Here is an 18,229-nt window from a genome sequence, read left to right as displayed (position 1 = left end):
GGTTGCCAGTCAGTTCATAGACACAACAATACATTTCTATTCATGGGCCGGGACCTGTAGTCCATTATCTCAATTAATAATAATGATATAGATGCATACATATTTAAAATTACAACCTTTTTAGTCTTATTGTTGTAACTTTAGCTATTCTTGTAAATTTGGCTAGTATTCCTAAAGATGATTAACTCAGCCAAGTCACTGAAGAGATTTTGAAACAGAGTTCTTCACTGGAGACCGCATTACAACACAAACCATTAGGGACAATAAAATACAAGCCTGCTGTTTCGGCATCCTTTAGGCCATCTACATGACTTCTTATTCTGTTGCTTCACTGTTGCCTTAGACAAGTCAGTCCCTTGGCCCAATGTAAACTAAAAGATTAGGGTGAATAAGCACTGTACAGGTAAGTCATCTGAGCACACCCGCGGGTTAAACCTGGAAATAGATCTTACAGTGTAAAACGTATGCCCACCCAAATAAACTGGTTCTTGCCTAGCAGAACACCTAAATGTGTTTTGATGGATGGACTGTGGTGCAGAAGTAGTTACAGGGGTGCAGGGTCATGCTGGAGGTCGGGCTGAGCTGAGCCTGTGCTTTGGGGCCTGTTTTTGGGTCTTTGTAATGCAGCCCCTTTTGATACAATTATCTGAAAATACTTCCGATGGAGAGTCCAAGGGCTTCCCTCTTGATCCCAGTGCACATATGTTGATAGTTTAAAAGATGGAGCCCGGGATTGTACTCTGACTTGACCCTTTTCTGTGTTGAGGGCTAACCTCCAGGTGACTTTGGGCCCTAGGGTTCTCCTGAGGTCTCATTGGCACCAGGGTGGGAAATTGGCACCCGCCAGCCAATGGCAGGTACATTTTCAAAGTGGCGGTTGACTTTGCCTTGTATACCAGCCACGGTGGCGGGTGGAGTGGTTTTCAGCACTAGTCCATGACATCGGTTTAAAAAATGGGGCAACATACCCCCGGTGTTAAGAGGCCAGCCGCAGAGTCAGCAGTGGCAAGTAAAGAAAAAGAAGGTACGCCTGAACAGGTGGCAAAGAAAAACAAGGGAATGGTTGGGGGATGTCCCCTAAATTGGCAGTTGATCAGACATACATTCAAATGTCCTCTGTAAGTAGACTGGTAGGGCAGTACATTACAACTTGACCTACTTTCACTTAACTACGGTGCCATAAAGTCCAGACCCAATCAGATCTCTGTGATCTGCATGACAACGGTACAGGGGAACGGTTTACAGAACGACAGTAATAACCTAATACCATCAGTACTGAGATTAAACTACATTCTGGGTTTTATATATATGTATATATTGCACTGAATAACACATTCAATAAACAGAAACATAACTCCTGTAGCGCACATGAACAGATGCGCAATATTAGCTCACACATAATACACATAATACATAATAGCACCTTCGTGAATTAGCCTCCTGTTGCTAACGTACATTCATAAATCCTACGTAACATCGTCATCAGACTTACTTATTGATGCACGCACACAGTAGTATCCACAAAGTTAGTCCAATGAGGGGATACAGGAAAGTGTGACAGCGTTTCACGTTTTCTCTCTCGCTCGAGACCACTGTGTCCAAGCCGAGGTTCAGAGCATGCCGATGCGTTACTAGTCCAGGTAGAGCGAGCTACTATACTGACAGGGAGATAGAGAGACTGTATCACTACAAATAGGTTGCACGTAAGGGGCAGCGCAAAGCCCAACGCAAGGGTCTTTGTTAGTTTAAGATCAACGCAATTGTCAATTTTCCGTCCACTAGGATTAGCGTGCGTCTGACCGGGTGGGGGTTGTGACATCACGATGGTGGCTCTAACCATCACAATGGACAATCGGCACAACCCTACAGCCTACCTTCCAGACGACCAGTCCATTCACTGTACTTACAGTTGAACCTACTAGTCTTCAGAAAATGCAAACATTTGTTTGTTAGAGAAACACCTAACCTTAAATTAGAGGCAATAAAAGACCTCGAGTCATCCAAGTTGCAAGTGCACTGCCACACAGCTGGCAAAGATGGGACCCCAGGAGCAGTGTTAACATCACTATTTATCTCCTTGTATTAGTACAATTTTATTAATAATACAAAATAATGTACTGAAGCAATTCAAAACATGCTAGTGCACTTTCTTTTATGAATTTGAATTCCGGAAGAAGTAGCTGGTAAAAAAAAAAACAAGTGGCTGGTGAAATTGGGCATCCACCAGCCACCGTGGCAAAAAAGTTAATTTCCTACCCTGATTGGCACCGAATGGGTTGCATAATTAGGGGAATTTCTTCTGTTGTCAATTGGCTTGGTGGCCCTCTCACCAGTGTTTCTTCTTCCTTTTTGTTCCCTTATTTCTAAGTATAAAACCTATTATTAAAACGGCACCAAAAGCATGGAAAAAGTGACAAATCAGAAAAAGTGACAAATTACTTTACAATTCACTTGTCAGTTTCTAATAAATTGTGTCTGATGTGTGATCAGTCTGCTCTGGTTCTGTGAAGTGCGAAAGTGTGTGCTAGCACTTATTGTAGGTTGGGGGAGACTACCTTTGTCAGAACGTGTGGTGTGTTGGCCTAAAAGACGAGTATGGGTATCGTTGCATTTTGCAGTATTTTACATAAAAGTAACTAGGTAGTTGTAGGACTTTTCCTTTTAAGTGGATGGGTCCCATGGCCAAGGGGGGATGGAGCCTGAGCACATCAGAGCTGTCATCTCCCCCCCCCCCCCCCCCCCCACACACACACACACACACTGCTCCGTTAATAAAAAATGACCTCCCGTTGACTTAAGGAAGAAACTGCAATCCCAAACATGCTGTCTCTCTGTCCATGGTGCTAGAGGGCTGCATTAGGATTGGGTCCTGTGACCACACGCAAATCTCTGGGGCGGGCGATTTGAACTTGTCTACGGGCGGCTAAAAAACTCTAAAAAGATGTTGCAAAGCGACAGGATGGGTCCAATGATGTGGAATGTTTTTTTTCCCCTATTCTTTAACGTTTGAAGGAAATCAGCTGAGAGCCACAGTTATCCTTCATTGGGTCTATAAAACGCAGCAAGATCACATCAACAGTGTGCTTATAGCTAACACGCGCACACACAATACAAGACACACAAAACATCTCCAGGAGCAGGCATGCACAATGCTTTAAATGAAATTTAATTGAACTTATTTTGTTCCAACGCAGAGTATTCCGTGTGGTTTATCATATTTTATTTTATGCAAAGCAGTCTATTTTTATGCGCCGTGTGATGGTGCAAAGTTTTTGATCAAACTTATTAATGGCCTATAAAATGGTTTTCTCATGCGGAACAGGAGAAGACACAAAATCAATTCATCTCTATTATTGTGTGGGCATAAATTCTCAGTTTTGCGGGAGTGGACTTACACATTGCGGGAGTGTAGCACACACGGTGTGAGCAGTAATGGTCAGAAATTTTGGGAGTGGGATAAGGAAAACAGTCCATGTACCACACGTAGAACAGGGCTGTACATGTTACTGCTCACTCTAATTCATTTTCTGCCTTGTGTTACTTGCTACCTCCCTGAGTAGCACTTGGTGCACCCGCACCAGTCATTGTGTCTTGCTGCTGTCTTATAGCGGCATCATATTCAAATTGCAGTCTTGTCAATAGTGGTGGGAATCGCAGGATATCTGACGGTACAGGGTTCACGATACCGATATCACGTCACAGCAATTCTGCGATAATCAATATAATGTTAGACAATCCTATTATAATACAAAACGCCTGTAAAAAGGTTAAGTGCAGGTTTTCTCTTATTCACTGAAAGTCCAAACCGTTAAACAGCACAATTCTGCTGCAGTTTTTCAGTCTGTAAATTAAAATTACAACTATAGAGCAAATATGGGTCCAGGCTTTGGACTTAATCCCGATTGGTTTGCCCTGACATTCTTGGCATAACCAATCCCACACCTCTGGCGGCTGTGGCTCAGTGGTAGAGCGATTGCCTGCCAATCGGAAGGTTGGTGGTTTGATCCCTGCCCCTGCAGTCATTGTCGAAGTGTCCTTGGGCAAGACACTGAACCCCGAGTTGCCTCCGGTGCTGCGCATCAGAGTGTGAACGTGTGTGAGTGTATATCTGATGAGCAGGTGGCACCTTGTACGGCAGCCCCGGCCACAGTGTATGAATGTGTGTGAATGGTGAATGGTTCCTGTAGATGTAAAAGCGCTTTGAGCAGTTGTTAAGACTGGAAAAGCGCTATATAAATACAGCACATTTACATTTACATCTTGCCTAAACACAACCATTCTCTTGACTAAACCTAGCCAACCCAACCAGAGCACGTGACAAGTACTACACATTCAGGGACGAGTTTCCTAATTAATATTCATTACCATCCTGCAAAAAAAACAAAAACCTCTCTGCCTGGTTGTCTAGTTTTTAATGTGTCAACCATGAAGGGCAATCCTAGTTCAAGTGTGGTGGGGATCTTTGTTCCACGTCATTTCCCATCTCTCTGTCTCCCCTAATTTCCTGTCATCTCTCTACTGTCCAGTGTCCAATAAAGTAGGGCTGCACGATTATGGCCAAAATGATAATCACGATTATTTAGATCAAAATTTTGATCGCGATTATTCTCACGATTATTTGTTGATTTTAACCAAAACTAATTGTATTGTCACATAGGCTATTTATAACTGCGAGAGGGAGTGTGATGGACGCTACTCACAGAGAGACGGCTGATCATTATGAACGGGTCCAGCATGGGTCGAACGTTGGATACACACGTAGTGTGTATGAAACATCTGTATCTTCACTGCACTGCATTTTTTTAACTATGATATTCTGGCCATGGGTCACGTCTCTGGCCCTGGTCCAGGTCCCGGTCTCGGTATTGCAGCTCCGTCTCACACGCTGTTACTCTACCAACTGAGGTTAGTTGCATTCAAAAACTTCTTCTGTGTTCTTCGCCGTAGTGGCCGCGATAGCAGAGTTACCCACAGAAACACTGGTACAAATACAGGTTTGCCCCCTCATACTTAACAATATACAGCTGTGTTAATACAAAATTAAAACTGTGGACAAATATCAGAAGTGTGGACCGGCGGCCGCTGTGTGGCGGGGCGCGGAGAGTAGGACGAGAGAGCGTAGAAAGATCCAACACAGGCACGGCTTTACAGACGAAATGGGTCACGTAACGCAAAATTAAACCATATCAATATAAACAGCATTGTAGTGGATGCGAGGACATTAGCACCGGTGCGTCCTAGAGGAGCTAACAGCTAACAGACGCTTCTAGCACCGACTAGCACTGGTCACTGCTGTTGTCTGAAAAACAACGGATGGGAAAAAGTGTTGCGTTTACTGGTAAACTGGTAAACCTTGAGACTGACGTATAACCGATCTGATCTATCTGTTGAGTTTTTCTCACGCTACTCTGTCCTCTGGGACTGTCTACATCTAGAAACTTGGCTGCACGGGGTGCAGTGAACTACTCTGACTGGCTCATGAGCAGACAGTAGTAGCGTTAGATTGGCTTTGCAAAAAACCCGGAGCGTTCTATGAAATGCCGCTTTATAAAAAATAATCACTCGATCACGCGAATTTGATCGTGGGAAGTCCAAATCGTGATCGCGATTAAAATTCGATTAATTGTGTAGCCCTACAATAAAGGTCCTGTTCACTGCCCCAATACATCTTTGCCTCTAATTAGTCATGTCCTTGGTTGAACTTTTTGTGCCATTTGGTCTAGTCTGGGCTTACCTTCTGATATCATTTGCACCTGAATCACTTTGAGGTGACATTTCTTTCATCCTGTCACCTTCTGACCACCGGGAAAAATGTGATGTGCAACAAATGTTTGACGTCCAATCTTTTTCACAGAGGAACCGTAGTGTTAGAAATGCACGGGTCGACCCAGCATAGCAGTGTTCAAAGTAAGAAACATTTCATGCAAATTCCTCCTCCTCTCTCTCTCTGTCTCATTCAAACGCAACACACACAGCTTCATGCAGGCTTTGCCCTTGTAGCTGTCTCAGTCCATAGTCTGAAAATGCATGAAGCTGACGGTTTGCGGGACAGGTCAGGTCCGGGTGGCTGAGTAACGCTCTGAGATGAACAAGACAAGGGGCTCAACTGTCAGTCATCAACCAAAAACGAGTCAATAAGAAAATGTGACAACCTTCAGAGGAGCCAGTCTGTATTTTTCTGTCTGGGAAAACCTCATCAGCTGACAGTATGAAACCCAAACATTGTGTTTGGGTAGAGGTGTAACAAGATCCTGTTCCGCAATAATTGAACATGACAATATTTCTCGTTGAGTTAAAAAAGTTGCATTGTGATATCAAAAGTGCAGAATTACATATGTACTATCAAGGCCGGCTGAAATTAATCGGTGGCAGATTTCGGTGCGCCAGCTTCTCTGTCCTCTCTGCATGTTTCACAGAGAGCGGGGCTCAGCTCTGACACAGAGGTGCAGTGCAGACGGAGCCGACTACGTCGCCTCTGCAGCTTGTTCAAGTCACAGCGAGTCACAGAAATCTTGACAAAGTGTGGCTGCGCTTTAATACCTCACACAGACGCTTGCTGCAATATAATACAGTGGCCAGGCAAAGCACTTCCTCTGAGACAGACAGGCACACCGGCCTTCTCCCTGCCCTGGTGGCGACTTTATTTCTACAGCACATTTCAGCAGATGTTCAAAATAAAATGTAAATACCGAATTTCAGATATTGCTACTGCTAAACATGTGAACGATACCCAACCCTACCTGCCACTTTTAAATCGTTTTGTGTGGCGGCTTTTTGGGGTTTCTAGTGGAAATGCCACAGGTCTGAAGAGGTTAGTAAATCAGGAGAGAAGCCAGTCATTTGGGATTGAGGCAAAACCTTTCCCAGTGCTTGCTTTTCCATTTTGGGACTTTCGATTTAAATAAAACTCAAACTCTGGAAACGTAACACTAATCTACCACAGAAGTCTGTCTGATCTAACGTCACACTGATTGTGGGTGTGGGTGTGGGTGTGGGTGTGTCCGGGTGTGTGTCCGTGTCCGTCCGGGTGTGTGTCCGTGTCCGTCCGGGTGTGTGTCCGTGTCCGTCCGGGTGTGTCCGTGTCCGTCCGGGTGTGTCCGTGTCCGTGTCCGTCCGGGTGTGTCCGTGTCCGTGTCCGTCCGGGTGTGTGTGTGTGTGTCTGTGTCTGTCAGGTAGGTCTGATCAATTTATCAAACTAACTAACGCTGGCCCTGGTAGTCGACCGCAACCTGAAATTTAGAGGAAGCGTAATGCATCATTGTCATACACTTTAGCCTGGATTGATAGTATTATATTAATACAAAGGTGGCATGCTAGTCAACCAGCGTATTTCTACCTAATATTCCCCTCCAAAATCACTTCAGAAGAGTAACGTTAGTCACAGTGCTTACTTGCTTTGGTGTTTGTAAAATATTAAGAAAAGAAAGTTCCCATTAGAAAAGAGATTTTTCATTTTTATCTTCTATGTAGATGCACTCCTACAAAATCACCGCAGTAGTTGAGAATGATTTATTTCCAAATATTTGTCATCTTTTAAAAAACACATTTGCAATGTCAGTTTTTTCCAATATCGTGCAGGCCTAGTTAAGATTCCATTCAGCTTGACAAATATCTCACTTAGCTAATGAACAATTCCAGATACATAACACTTTTTGCAATGACTATGACCACTACCGTGGCACATTATACAAGCCTTCCTTTTAGCTCATAACGCTATAAGCTACTGTAGGAGTCATATTTCATGTGACACAGGTAAGTGTGGCTTTACATGTGAAATTGACCATCAAGACGTTTTTCCCCACTTGCCACTATGCCAGAGAAGAAAAAGCTGTTCTTGCTGTTTGGTTTTTGTCATGACGTCCTATTACTGTTCTAGTTGCTCACCCTCAAAAAGGAGAGAGAGCACACGACTGTTATAAGGTTGCATAAGGTCAGTGGAGCAGACAGCTCTTCAGAGTTGTGTAATTGTGACTTCATGTATATAGTAGAAACACAGAAATCAGCATTAGTCTCAGTTGTTGGTGAACATCAAAGGTTCCGAAACCGTATCTGTTATGGTCTTGTGTCCAGAGCCAAAAACCTCACCTTTTTGGTGTTCTCGTTTTTCTCTCACCCTTGGTCTATAGGAGGCTGGTTCTGGGGGCGAGGCCAAAGGACCAGACTCAATGAGTTTCCAGCGACATGTCCGAGAAGTCAGGGCAGAGCACCAAGGCAAAGGATGGCAAAACAAAGTATGCAACCCTTAGCCTCTTCAACACCTACAAGGGCAAATCTCTGGAAACCCAGAAAACTGCAGGTAAGCCCCTACTATTGTTCCCTGTTAGTCTTGCACACTATTGCATGAAACAACGAATGAGTGGACTGTATTTGCAGTAGATGTAAGTAGCTTTTTTTAAAATCTTTGCTCAGTTCAGTCGATAGGCACAATCTAATATAACCTTGGTAAGGGTGACCAAGTGCATTCCCTGACCTAAAAAAACCCTCAAATGTTGCTGTTTTCCTACGTGTTAAATGTTTCTTTATCCCAGTGGCTGCTAGACATGGGCTCCAAAGTTTGGGCAAAGTTGCTGCCAGCCGGCGCATGCCCCCTCCGGCCAACTTGCCCAGCCTGAAGGCAGAGAACAAGGGAAACGACCCCAACGTCAACATTGTCCCCAAAGACGGTAGTGGCTGGGCATCTCGACCTGAGGGAGCGGAGGAGAGGTAAATTTAATAGCTTGTGCACGTAATGTGTGTGAACATTTACAGAATACCTGGAAGCGTCTGAGTTAGAGGAGGCCATCATCCACATCTCAAATCATAAGTGTTGTTGGAAACGGTTCTGTTTTATGTGCCTCAGGCAACAGGAGACACCCCCACCCCAGATCAAACCAGCAGTGCTCCAACCACAAGAGCCTTCTACTGGGGGCAGCCGCTCCTGGGCCAACAGCAAGTCAACACAGCCAGACGGTAAATTTGCATTACACCAACTCATTAAATACAGATTACCTATGGTCCTTCCTGGCATTGATGGAGGCTGTGAACACACTTTTTCCTACTTGTGTTCAAACAATCAAAGGCACAATCCTCAATTGGTTTACAGCACTTAAACGTTACAGTCTTCATGGAATGCAGACCATCTGATCTCTACCAAATGTGCGGTGAGATGGGTGCTGTACACCATCTAAGACTGTTTGTTTCTCTGTAATTCACTGTTTTACATTTAATTTTGGAATTTCTGTGCCTTTTAATAATGTGTTTGTTTTGTACAGGAGCTCCTCGTGTGAGCAGCCATTTTCACCAGGAGTTTCCCAGCTTGCAGGCGGCTGGTGAGGTTGAGAAAGGGGACGGTCAAGAAGAGGAGCCTTATGGACCAGGCCCCAGCCTCCGACCTCAAAGTATGGGCCCCACTCAAGCACATAAACGTTGTTCAGTGTTGACTGATTGGTTTTGGTTTGCCTGGTGTTCGAAATCAGCGGGCACACAATAAATGTCTCTCCTCGTTCTGTCTGTTAGATGTTGGCAGTTGGCGAGAGGGTGGAGGCAGGAATTTGATAACTGCACCCAGTCCCTCTGAGATGGACAACAGGTCCCCGGAGGAGGGTAGTACGGGCCTTGGTACCTCTACACCACCAGAGGAAGCTGATGAGTCTGGGCGAAACGTAACCACTGACGTTCAGAGGGAGAAGAGGGATGGTAAGGAGAGATTGCCTCCCTCTGCCCTCCCTCAGGCTAAACTTAACGGGGGGCAGCAGCCTCCTGCTGGGGTGCCAACTCACTTTGACCCTGCTTTCAGGAGCATGATGCCACCCTACGTAAGTCCCAGTTTGTTATTCTGAACCATCCTCATTGGCACATCAGAAGCTACAGTATCTAGTGTTTATCTCTTCTTGAGCCTTCATGATAATTGCTCTTTGTCTTTTTTAGATGTTCCACGCCTATCCTCAAATGACTTTGGGCCCAGGACAAGGAAACTTCAGATACCCTGTACCACAAGATGGAGCAAAGTGAGTTCACATCTTGGTAGCTAAACCCTACAGACTTGGGTTGAAGAAAAATAAGACCCTCATACCTCAGTACCTTGTTGTACCTTGAGTTAAATAGAGGCAATTATTCATGTACTAGACGACGTGCCATAATAAAGTTTCCACTCCATTTTTCTCTGTTGGGTTGTCAGGGCTCCTCGTTCAGTACGACCCCAGCAGCATCCCCCTCAGTCCTGGCACCAGGACCCAGACAGACCCTCTATCATCAGCGCAACAGAACTCAAAGAGCTGGACAATTTAGACACTGATGCTGATGAGGGCTGGGCAGGTTAGTAGCCATACCTATGAACATCATCATTTTAACTAACTGATTGGGGGGGGTCATTGCACTAGTATCTATCAATCCTGTCCCTTCTACACTCCAGGAGCTCAGATGGAGGTGGACTACACTGAGAAACTAAACTTCAGCGACGATGAGGAGAACCAAGCTGCTAAAGAGAAAAGAGAAAACTGGTGAGTAACTTCTTTTTTCAACACTTACATTGCCTTGCATTCACTTTTAAGCTTATGCGCTTCACAACACTTGGCTGACCGGAATATGTGACTTGTAGTAAATAGACAAATAAATTGAAAAACAGGCAATGGTATAGTTCAAATGCTAAATGAATTTGACATGTTTAGGTATGTATTGTGAAACGGACTCAAGAACAGGACAAAATACAATGGAAATCCAAATTTGCAGATTCAATACACCGTAACACACAAATGGTTATTGCATGGCAGCCTTGGTATAAAAGCTGGATGTGGAAGGTACCAACTATTTGATAGAGTAGAACAATTCAGAATTGATTGAAGTTATCAGTGGTAATTTGTGTGCAGTGAGGGCATTTATAGTGAGGTTTTATGTGTAGCCTGAGGTTGAAGTAGCTTAGGAGTGCTAGTTAACTAGGGAAATTATCAGTTGTAATAACCTGTGAAGTTTTTAGTTTTCCTTAAATATATGGGGGTTATTTCCAGGGAGTGGATGGGTAAAGTGGAGCGTATAAGATCTCGGCCACAAGACGGTCAGGACGGCTGGAAGGAGGGTACTGAGGACCGTGGGGGCAATAAAACCTCATGGGCCGATGGTGATCCCAGAGCGCCCTCACCTGGCAGTATGGGGCAGTTCAATAAGTCAGCAGCTCCACAGGACTACCAGGTAAAGCTGAAAATGCATTACACAAGCCTACCAGCAACTGTGTACTGTTTATTTTAACAGCAAGGGAATAAGTCTATATCTAACTAATTTCTCTATTCTCCAGGGTGGCAGTCGCTCTGTTACTAGCGGAGCTCCACGTGTAACCAAACCACAGGCGGCACCGGCACCTGGTGCCGATGAAGACCCCGAGGCCTGGCGGCAGAAGCGCAAGAAGGCTCCAGAAATTTCTGAAGCTGTAGAACGAGCGAGACGGCGGAGAGAAGAAGAGGAACGGCGGATGGAAGAACAGCGGCTTGCTGCTTGTGCTGAAAAATTAAAACGTCTCAATGAAAAACACCGGCAGACAACTGAGGGCAAATCTGCCCTTGCTCAGACCACTGATGAAGCAGGAGCTGCTCAAGAGGAAGAGTCCTCATCAGCTCCCGCTCCTGTGTCCAGTCTTGTACCTTCAATCCCAGTTTCACAATCACAAGCTCCAATCATGCAAGCTTCTCTGCCTGAGAGGGTGGAGCTAGACAGGGAGAGGATTGAGCGAGAACCAGAGAGCGTAGAACCAAGTGTAGAGGAGGAGGCTCACTTGCCTTGTCAGCCCAGCCCACCCCCCGTCCAGAGACCTGTGGCCACGGCTCCAGAGTCTCAGAGCGAGGGAGAGATTACCGTGGTTGAGGTCAGCAACCTGTTGGAGGAGAACCAGGTCGACAGGACAACTGTGCCTATTCGAGACTATTTCAACATAGAGGACAATAGAGGTGAGCTAGCTCTGAGCCATTTTCTTCAAAGTTGCATGTCAATAGTCATTGTACAATTGCTACTGGCGGCTATTCTTTCAGTCATAGATGCCAATACTATTGGGTTTTGTTTTTTCTTATAGTGGATGAGCCCCACCTGTCTCTGCCTCACATGGACAGCCCCAGTGGTGAGGAAGTCCCTGTTGCACCACCACAGCTGGAAGGAGAGGCAGCAGCTGCTATGCGTCCCTCTCTCACTTCAGGCTATTCCAAACAGTTTCAAAAATCTTTGCCTCCTCGTTTCCTTAGACAGCAGGTAAGGATGTCCACATCTGTCTTCTTTAGTTAATAATGGGATGTTGCTAAAACATAGGGGACTTGTAATGAATATTTTTTTAAGTTAACATAAGAAGATAAACATTTCCTTTTAATTAGACATTTCCACAGTAGACGTGTTGACTAGTCATACTATGTACAGTACCAATTAAAAGGTTGGACACACTTTCCCATTCACTTAAGTGAGAAAGTGTGTCTAAACTTTTGACTGGTACTGTACGTAAATAGCAGTAGTCTATTACTGTGGGCAAAGGTGCTGTCACATATTTGCTTGGTTTTAAGCAAATAGTGATCATAGGTGGCAATTTATTCAGAGCAAGCATAATGTTCATGTAGTACATCAAGCCATCAGTACTACATATACAGCCACCTATGATGTAGTGTATACCATTTAAAAACAAATTAGCTTTATTGATCTTTATTTTGATTTGTTACTATTCCCTGTTGGTCTTGTAGGAGCAGATGAAGCAGCAACAATGGCAACAACAACACCAGAGTGGGGGCTCCGTGTCCCCATCAGGTAGTGGTGGCGTTCCAGCTCCCCAACAGCAGCAACACCGCTCCATGTATCAACCCATTGGCCCCCACCCCCAGCACTTGGCCTCCATGGGGTTTGACCCCCGCTGGCACCTCATGATGCAGTCCTATATGGACCCCCGAATGATGTCAGGACGTCCTCCTATGGACATGCCAACTAACATTCACCCTGGTAGGGAGATTTGTAGAATATAAATGAAGAATGAATATTGTTGTTTTTAATGTAGAGTGCATACGGAAAGTATTCCCAGCTCTTCACTTTTCCAAATTTTACACACAATACTCCATAAGGACTTTTTTTTCTCTTTTTTTTCTTTTTTTTTTTAATGTGTGCAACTTTATGAGAAATGAAGAACAAAAATACACTATATAGTATTCACAGCTTTTGCTCAATACTTTTATTGTGACACCTTTGGCATCAATTACAGTCTTTTGGAATATGAAGCCACAAGCTTGGCACACCTATCTTTGGCCGGTTTAGCCCATTCCTCTTCACAGAACCTTTACGAGCTCCATCAGGTTGGATGGGGAGCGTTGGTGCACAGCCATTATCAGATCCCTCCACTCTAGGACATTTACAGAGTTGTCCTGAAGCCATTGCTTTGATATCTTGGTTGTGTGCTTAGGGTGGTTGTCCTGTTGAAAGATGAACCGTCGCCCCAGTGTGAGGTTAAGAGGGCTCTGGATCAGGTTTCAGGTTTCATTAATCTTTCCCTCAATCCTGACTAGTCTCCCAGTAGGGCTGATCGATTATGGCCAAAATGATAATTAATATTATTTTTGATCAATATTGTGACCACGTTTAATTATCACGATTATTTGTTGATTTTAACCGAAACTATTTTTTTTATGGCTGTTTATAACTGCTTTCACATCCATGTTATGCTGCATTCTTCTTATGTTGAAGTTTTATGTTGTATAAACTTACAGCTGCAACACATGTAAATGAAAGTTTGCTATCTGAAATAAATAGCGCGGGATTTTTTTTTATTTATTTTTTTTATGTATGTATCTCTGAGAAAGCTCCTTCACTTGTTTTCAACAATAACTGATTAAAAGAGCTAGAGAGAGAGGGAGTGCCATGGACGCTAATCACAGAGTGACGGCTGACTCGTTATGAATGGGTCCAGCACGGGTCAAATGGCGGGTCAGTGAAGTTACACACCGTGTGTACAAAATGTGTGTATTGTCACTGCGCTGCATTTTCGTGAACTATATTATTCTGGCCACGGATCACATCTCTCGCCCAGGTCCAGAATGCTCTGTCTCACACCCTATTACTCTACGACCTGAAGTTAGTTGCATTTAATAACTTCTTCTGTGTTTTTTGCTGTGAGACTAACTTATAACCGACTGCTATCTTTTGAATTTTCCGCACAATACTCTATCCACTGTGACTGTCTACTTCTAGAAACTAAGCTGCGCAGTGAAGGGAACAACTCTGACTGGCACGTGATCAGACAGTGGTTTACGGAGCGGTAGATTAGCTTTTCAGAAAAAAAAGCAGTGTTCTATGAAATGACGCATTTAAAAAAATTGCTCAATCACGCAAGTTTGATCGTGGGAAGTCAATATCGTGATCGTGATTAAAATTTGATTAATTGTGCAGCCCTATCCCCCAGCTCCTGCCACTGAAAAACATTCCCACAGCATGATGCTGCCACCACCATGCTCCACTGTACGGTTGTATTGGCCAGGTGATGAGTGGTGCCTGCTGTCCTCCAAATAACTCTTGGCATTCGCGCCAAAGAGGTCTATCTTTGTTTCATCAGATCAGAGAATTTTGTTTCTCATTTTGTTTCTCATGGTCCGATTCTTCCAGGTGCCTTTTGGTAAACTCCAGGTGGGCTGCTAGAAGGTTCTCTTCTATTCACAGCGGAACTATGGAGCTTGGTCAGAGTGACCATTGGGTTATTGGTCACCTCCCTAATCGATCATTCTCCCCAGATCACTCAGTTTAGAGGGACGGCCAGCTCTAGCATTAGCAGATGAATGAGGCCACTGTGCTCATTGGGACCTTTTTAAAGCAGCAGATAATTTTCTGTACCCTTCACCAGATCTGTGACTCAAGACAATCCTGTCTCGGAGGTCTACAGACAATTCCTTCGACCTTATACTTGTTTTGTGGTCTGACATGCGCTGTGGGACCTTATATAGACAGATGTGTGCCTTTCCAAATCATGTCCAATCAACTGAATTTATCACAAGTGGACTCCAATTAAGATGTAGAAACTTTAAGGATGATCAGTGGAAACAGAATTCACCTGAGCTCAATTGTGAGCGTGATCGCAAAGGCTGTGAATACTCATGTACAAGTGTTTTCTTTGTCTTTTTATTTTAATAAATTTACAAAAATCTCATTTTTTTAAGTTGTCTTTATGGGGTATTTTGTGTAGAATTTGAGAAAGAATTTTTTTATAATGAATTTTGGAACAAGGTTGTTGCATAACAAAATGTGAAAAAAAATAAAGCGCTGTGAATGCTTTCCGTATGCCCTGTACTGACGAGCTGCCAGATGTGCTGGACAACCTGTTTAAAGTTGTTCTGTATTGTCCTCTCCAGGGAGAATGACTCCTAAGCAGATTGTGCGCAGAGAGCCTGGTGACAACTCAAGCTCCAGCTCTGACTCTTTTGACCATTTGACCCGACCCATTCGTGACCATGGCCTGCCGTCAGATTCGCGGATGGTATGGGGATCGGACCCATACCCACAGTCGGAGACGTTACCCTCTGTAACTCCTCCAAAAGGAAGAGATGATAACAAGGAGCCAAGGTAAAAAATGAATAAATGGCAAAATAAGAAGAATCTGTTATTTCTTTTTGGCACATGACATAATAACAATTTTGTTTCTCTACAGGATGGACTCTGGTTTGGATCTGGACAGAGGTCTTCCAGCTATGTATCCCCAGGACCACAGTGCATTGGACTCTCATAAAAATAACTTTTTCCAGGACCCTACTGAGTCCCTGTCAGTGTTTACCCAGGGCCCAGAGGATGCATCAGGGCCTCTAGACAGGGTCCCTGTAGTCCCAGCCTTTGATCCTGAGGAGCCAGGCTTACCCAGTGGGGAAGAAGTAGAAGCTCTTGGTCAAGCTATGCTCCAGAGGAGCGTCTCCCAGGGCTCAAGCCACTCCCTCAAGCTAGATGAACCCAGGTTTGATGTGCTACCCCTGGGAACAAAACCAATAGAGCTACAGGACACAGGAGAACGGGCTGAGGATAAGCCCCAGAATGAACTCTACCCCCAGGCTGTGGTGACTAGCAACCGGGCTACACCTCCTGCTGAAGGATTACACAAACAAGAGAAGCTGCCTCTGCCAGCCCCTATCAAACAGAAAGCTGAGTTGCGCTGGGGTGGAAGATCAGGCCCTGGGCGCAGGGAAGGACCAGGGGGAGAGAGACCTGTTCGCAGGTCTGGGCCAATAAAGAAGCCTGTCCTAAGGGACATGAAAGAAGAGAGAGAGCAAAGAGAAGAGAGGGAGAAGCGTCACGAGAGAGGGGACAGAGGAGACCGGTCCAAAAAGGATCAGTCATCCAAAGCTCCTTCTGCATCTGCTGCTGCTGCTGCTGTGTCTGAGGGCTCCAAACCTCCGGGGGAGGAAAAGAGAGAAACTGCTGAGGAGACACCGATTGGCCATCAGAGAGTCCGAGACTCCCAGCCTTTATCTGGGGCTCCCGCTTCTTCCTCTCAGGAGGAGAAAGCAGACAAACCGCCCAGCAATGACAAACACCCAGAACCCAAACTGCCCTCTAGGAAAGAGTCCAATCTTCCTCCACGTGCCTACCGACGAGATGAGAGAGAGAGGGAACGTGAGAGGGAGAAGGAAATGGACAAGGACAGAGATAGAGATAAAGAGTGGCCTGCAGACTCAAGTTTTAAAGCTCGTGGTAGAGGGGAGTATTACTCCAGAGGACGGAGCTACCGGGGGACTTACGGTGGCCGAAGCAGGGGGGGTCGTGGTCGAAGTCGGGCAGAGTACAATTACAGAGAGCCCCGATCACGCTCTGATTTACCTTCTGTTGGAGGTGCTGCCGCATTTCGCAACAGGGAAGAAAGTGAAACACGCAGTGAGAGCTCAGACTTTGAGGTTATACCAAAACGTAGACGGCGCCGCGGTTCCGACACAGATTCTGAAAGTGAAGGCGGAAGAGAATCTGCCAGTGATACTGGACCCTCTGACCGTGAGCCTAGCACCAAACCTAGCCGTCCATTGAGACGAGAGCTCCCTGGGGAGGCCCGGTCTGGGCCCCACAAGCCAGGCTTTGGACCTCCTCACATGGGGGAAAGAGTTGGACCCAGAGGGGACGATGAAAGCCGACCCAAGCCAGGATTCCTTCCTAAAGGAGAGCCTTCTCGGCGAGGAAGAGGAGGACTATACAATAGACGAGGTGGAGCCAGGGAACGCGGTGGGCCTCGCTCAGGCCCTCTTAGACGGCCAGGAGCTAGAGAGTCCTCTTCTCAGTGGCCCTGTAAACCCATGGAGACATTCAGGCCTGAGGACACTGAGTGCACACCAAGGTATGACAATCCTGCCGCTGACCGAAGACCCCCCAAGTCTGATGGCAAGAAATTTGGGGATGGGGCTCCTCAGAGTAGTAGAGAAAGACCTCGTCGGTCCAGACCAGCACGGCCCCCGAGGCAAGATAAACCCCCCCGGTTTAGGCGCTTGAAGGAGCGGGAGGCTGCAGTGTTAGCTAGTGGGGAAACGGCCCCAAGTCCCCCTGTCCCTCTATTCCCAGTGCCTACTGCTGCTGTCCATAGCTCTGCCCCAAGCTCTCATTCCCATTCCCCAACCCTGTCTAGAGCTCCAGGAGCCCCTGTAACTGTGCCTGCGGAATTGGCAGCCACTATGTCTGCACCCGACTTGTCCTCTCCTATAGAAGCACCCTTGCCTGAGACCAGCAGCCCCACCATCACTGCGGTTGGTACCAAGTCCCCTGACTTGTCCAACCAGAACTCTTCAGATCAAGCCAATGAGGAATGGGAAACTGCTTCTGAGAGCAGCGACTTTAACGAAAGGAGAGAACGAGAAGAAAGGAAAGGAGCACTGGAGGCGGCTCATGAAGCAGCCAGGGCCTCTGCCCCGGCACCTGCAGCACCTCAGGGCTCTTTGACCCCCAATAAAAGCCCTCCTGATGGAGGGGTGACTCAAAAACGGGAAGGGGCAGCAGCGGCCAAGAGAAGTTTCTCAAATCAGAGGCCTACCGAGAGACCGAATCGTAGAGGCAATAGTGGAGCCAAACCAGGCCGGAGTTACGCAGGGGGCAAGGGGGAGAGGAGGGGCGGGGCCAAAGCTGGCCGCAAAGGGTGAGTTTGAACAATCAACCTTTTGTCTGTTGTTAGGCATTTACTTTGTCTGCTTACATTGGCACTTAGTTGACTCAATCAACAGTGTGGTGTATAATAATACGGCATGTTTATTCAAACACAGTAAACCTTTTGTGTGGCCTTCTTCATAATTAG

The 18,229-nt window shown here is 45.7% G+C and overlaps 1 protein-coding gene across 7 annotated transcripts in view; it reads left to right on the top strand.

The window, feature by feature from the left end:
* prrc2c (proline-rich coiled-coil 2C) overlaps positions 1-18,229 on the top strand; it is a 29,954-nt gene that overhangs the window by 1,713 nt on the left and 10,012 nt on the right. For 5 of the 7 annotated variants that reach the window (XM_032526479.1, XM_032526482.1, XM_032526477.1 and 2 more), the window contains exons 2-15: positions 8,127-8,296; positions 8,529-8,703; positions 8,840-8,949; positions 9,252-9,377; positions 9,496-9,794; positions 9,907-9,986; positions 10,148-10,293; positions 10,391-10,478; positions 10,983-11,163; positions 11,267-11,912; positions 12,035-12,207; positions 12,684-12,936; positions 15,327-15,537; positions 15,623-18,073. In XM_032526479.1, coding sequence (XP_032382370.1) covers positions 8,182-8,296; positions 8,529-8,703; positions 8,840-8,949; positions 9,252-9,377; positions 9,496-9,794; positions 9,907-9,986; positions 10,148-10,293; positions 10,391-10,478; positions 10,983-11,163; positions 11,267-11,912; positions 12,035-12,207; positions 12,684-12,936; positions 15,327-15,537; positions 15,623-18,073 — 5,054 coding nt within the window. In that variant the 5' untranslated portion in view covers positions 8,127-8,181. The remainder of the gene's footprint in view (positions 1-8,126; positions 8,297-8,528; positions 8,704-8,839; positions 8,950-9,251; positions 9,378-9,495; positions 9,795-9,906; positions 9,987-10,147; positions 10,294-10,390; positions 10,479-10,982; positions 11,164-11,266; positions 11,913-12,034; positions 12,208-12,683; positions 12,937-15,326; positions 15,538-15,622; positions 18,074-18,229) is intronic. The other 2 variants (XM_032526481.1, XM_032526476.1) reach the window with 1 other exon arrangement.

The sequence above is a fragment of the Etheostoma spectabile genome, chromosome 9, assembly GCF_008692095.1.
Source record: "Etheostoma spectabile isolate EspeVRDwgs_2016 chromosome 9, UIUC_Espe_1.0, whole genome shotgun sequence".
NCBI lineage: Eukaryota > Metazoa > Chordata > Actinopteri > Perciformes > Percidae > Etheostoma > Etheostoma spectabile.
Note: the sequence above shows the minus strand (reverse complement) of the source record. Positions and strands in the feature narration are given on the sequence as shown.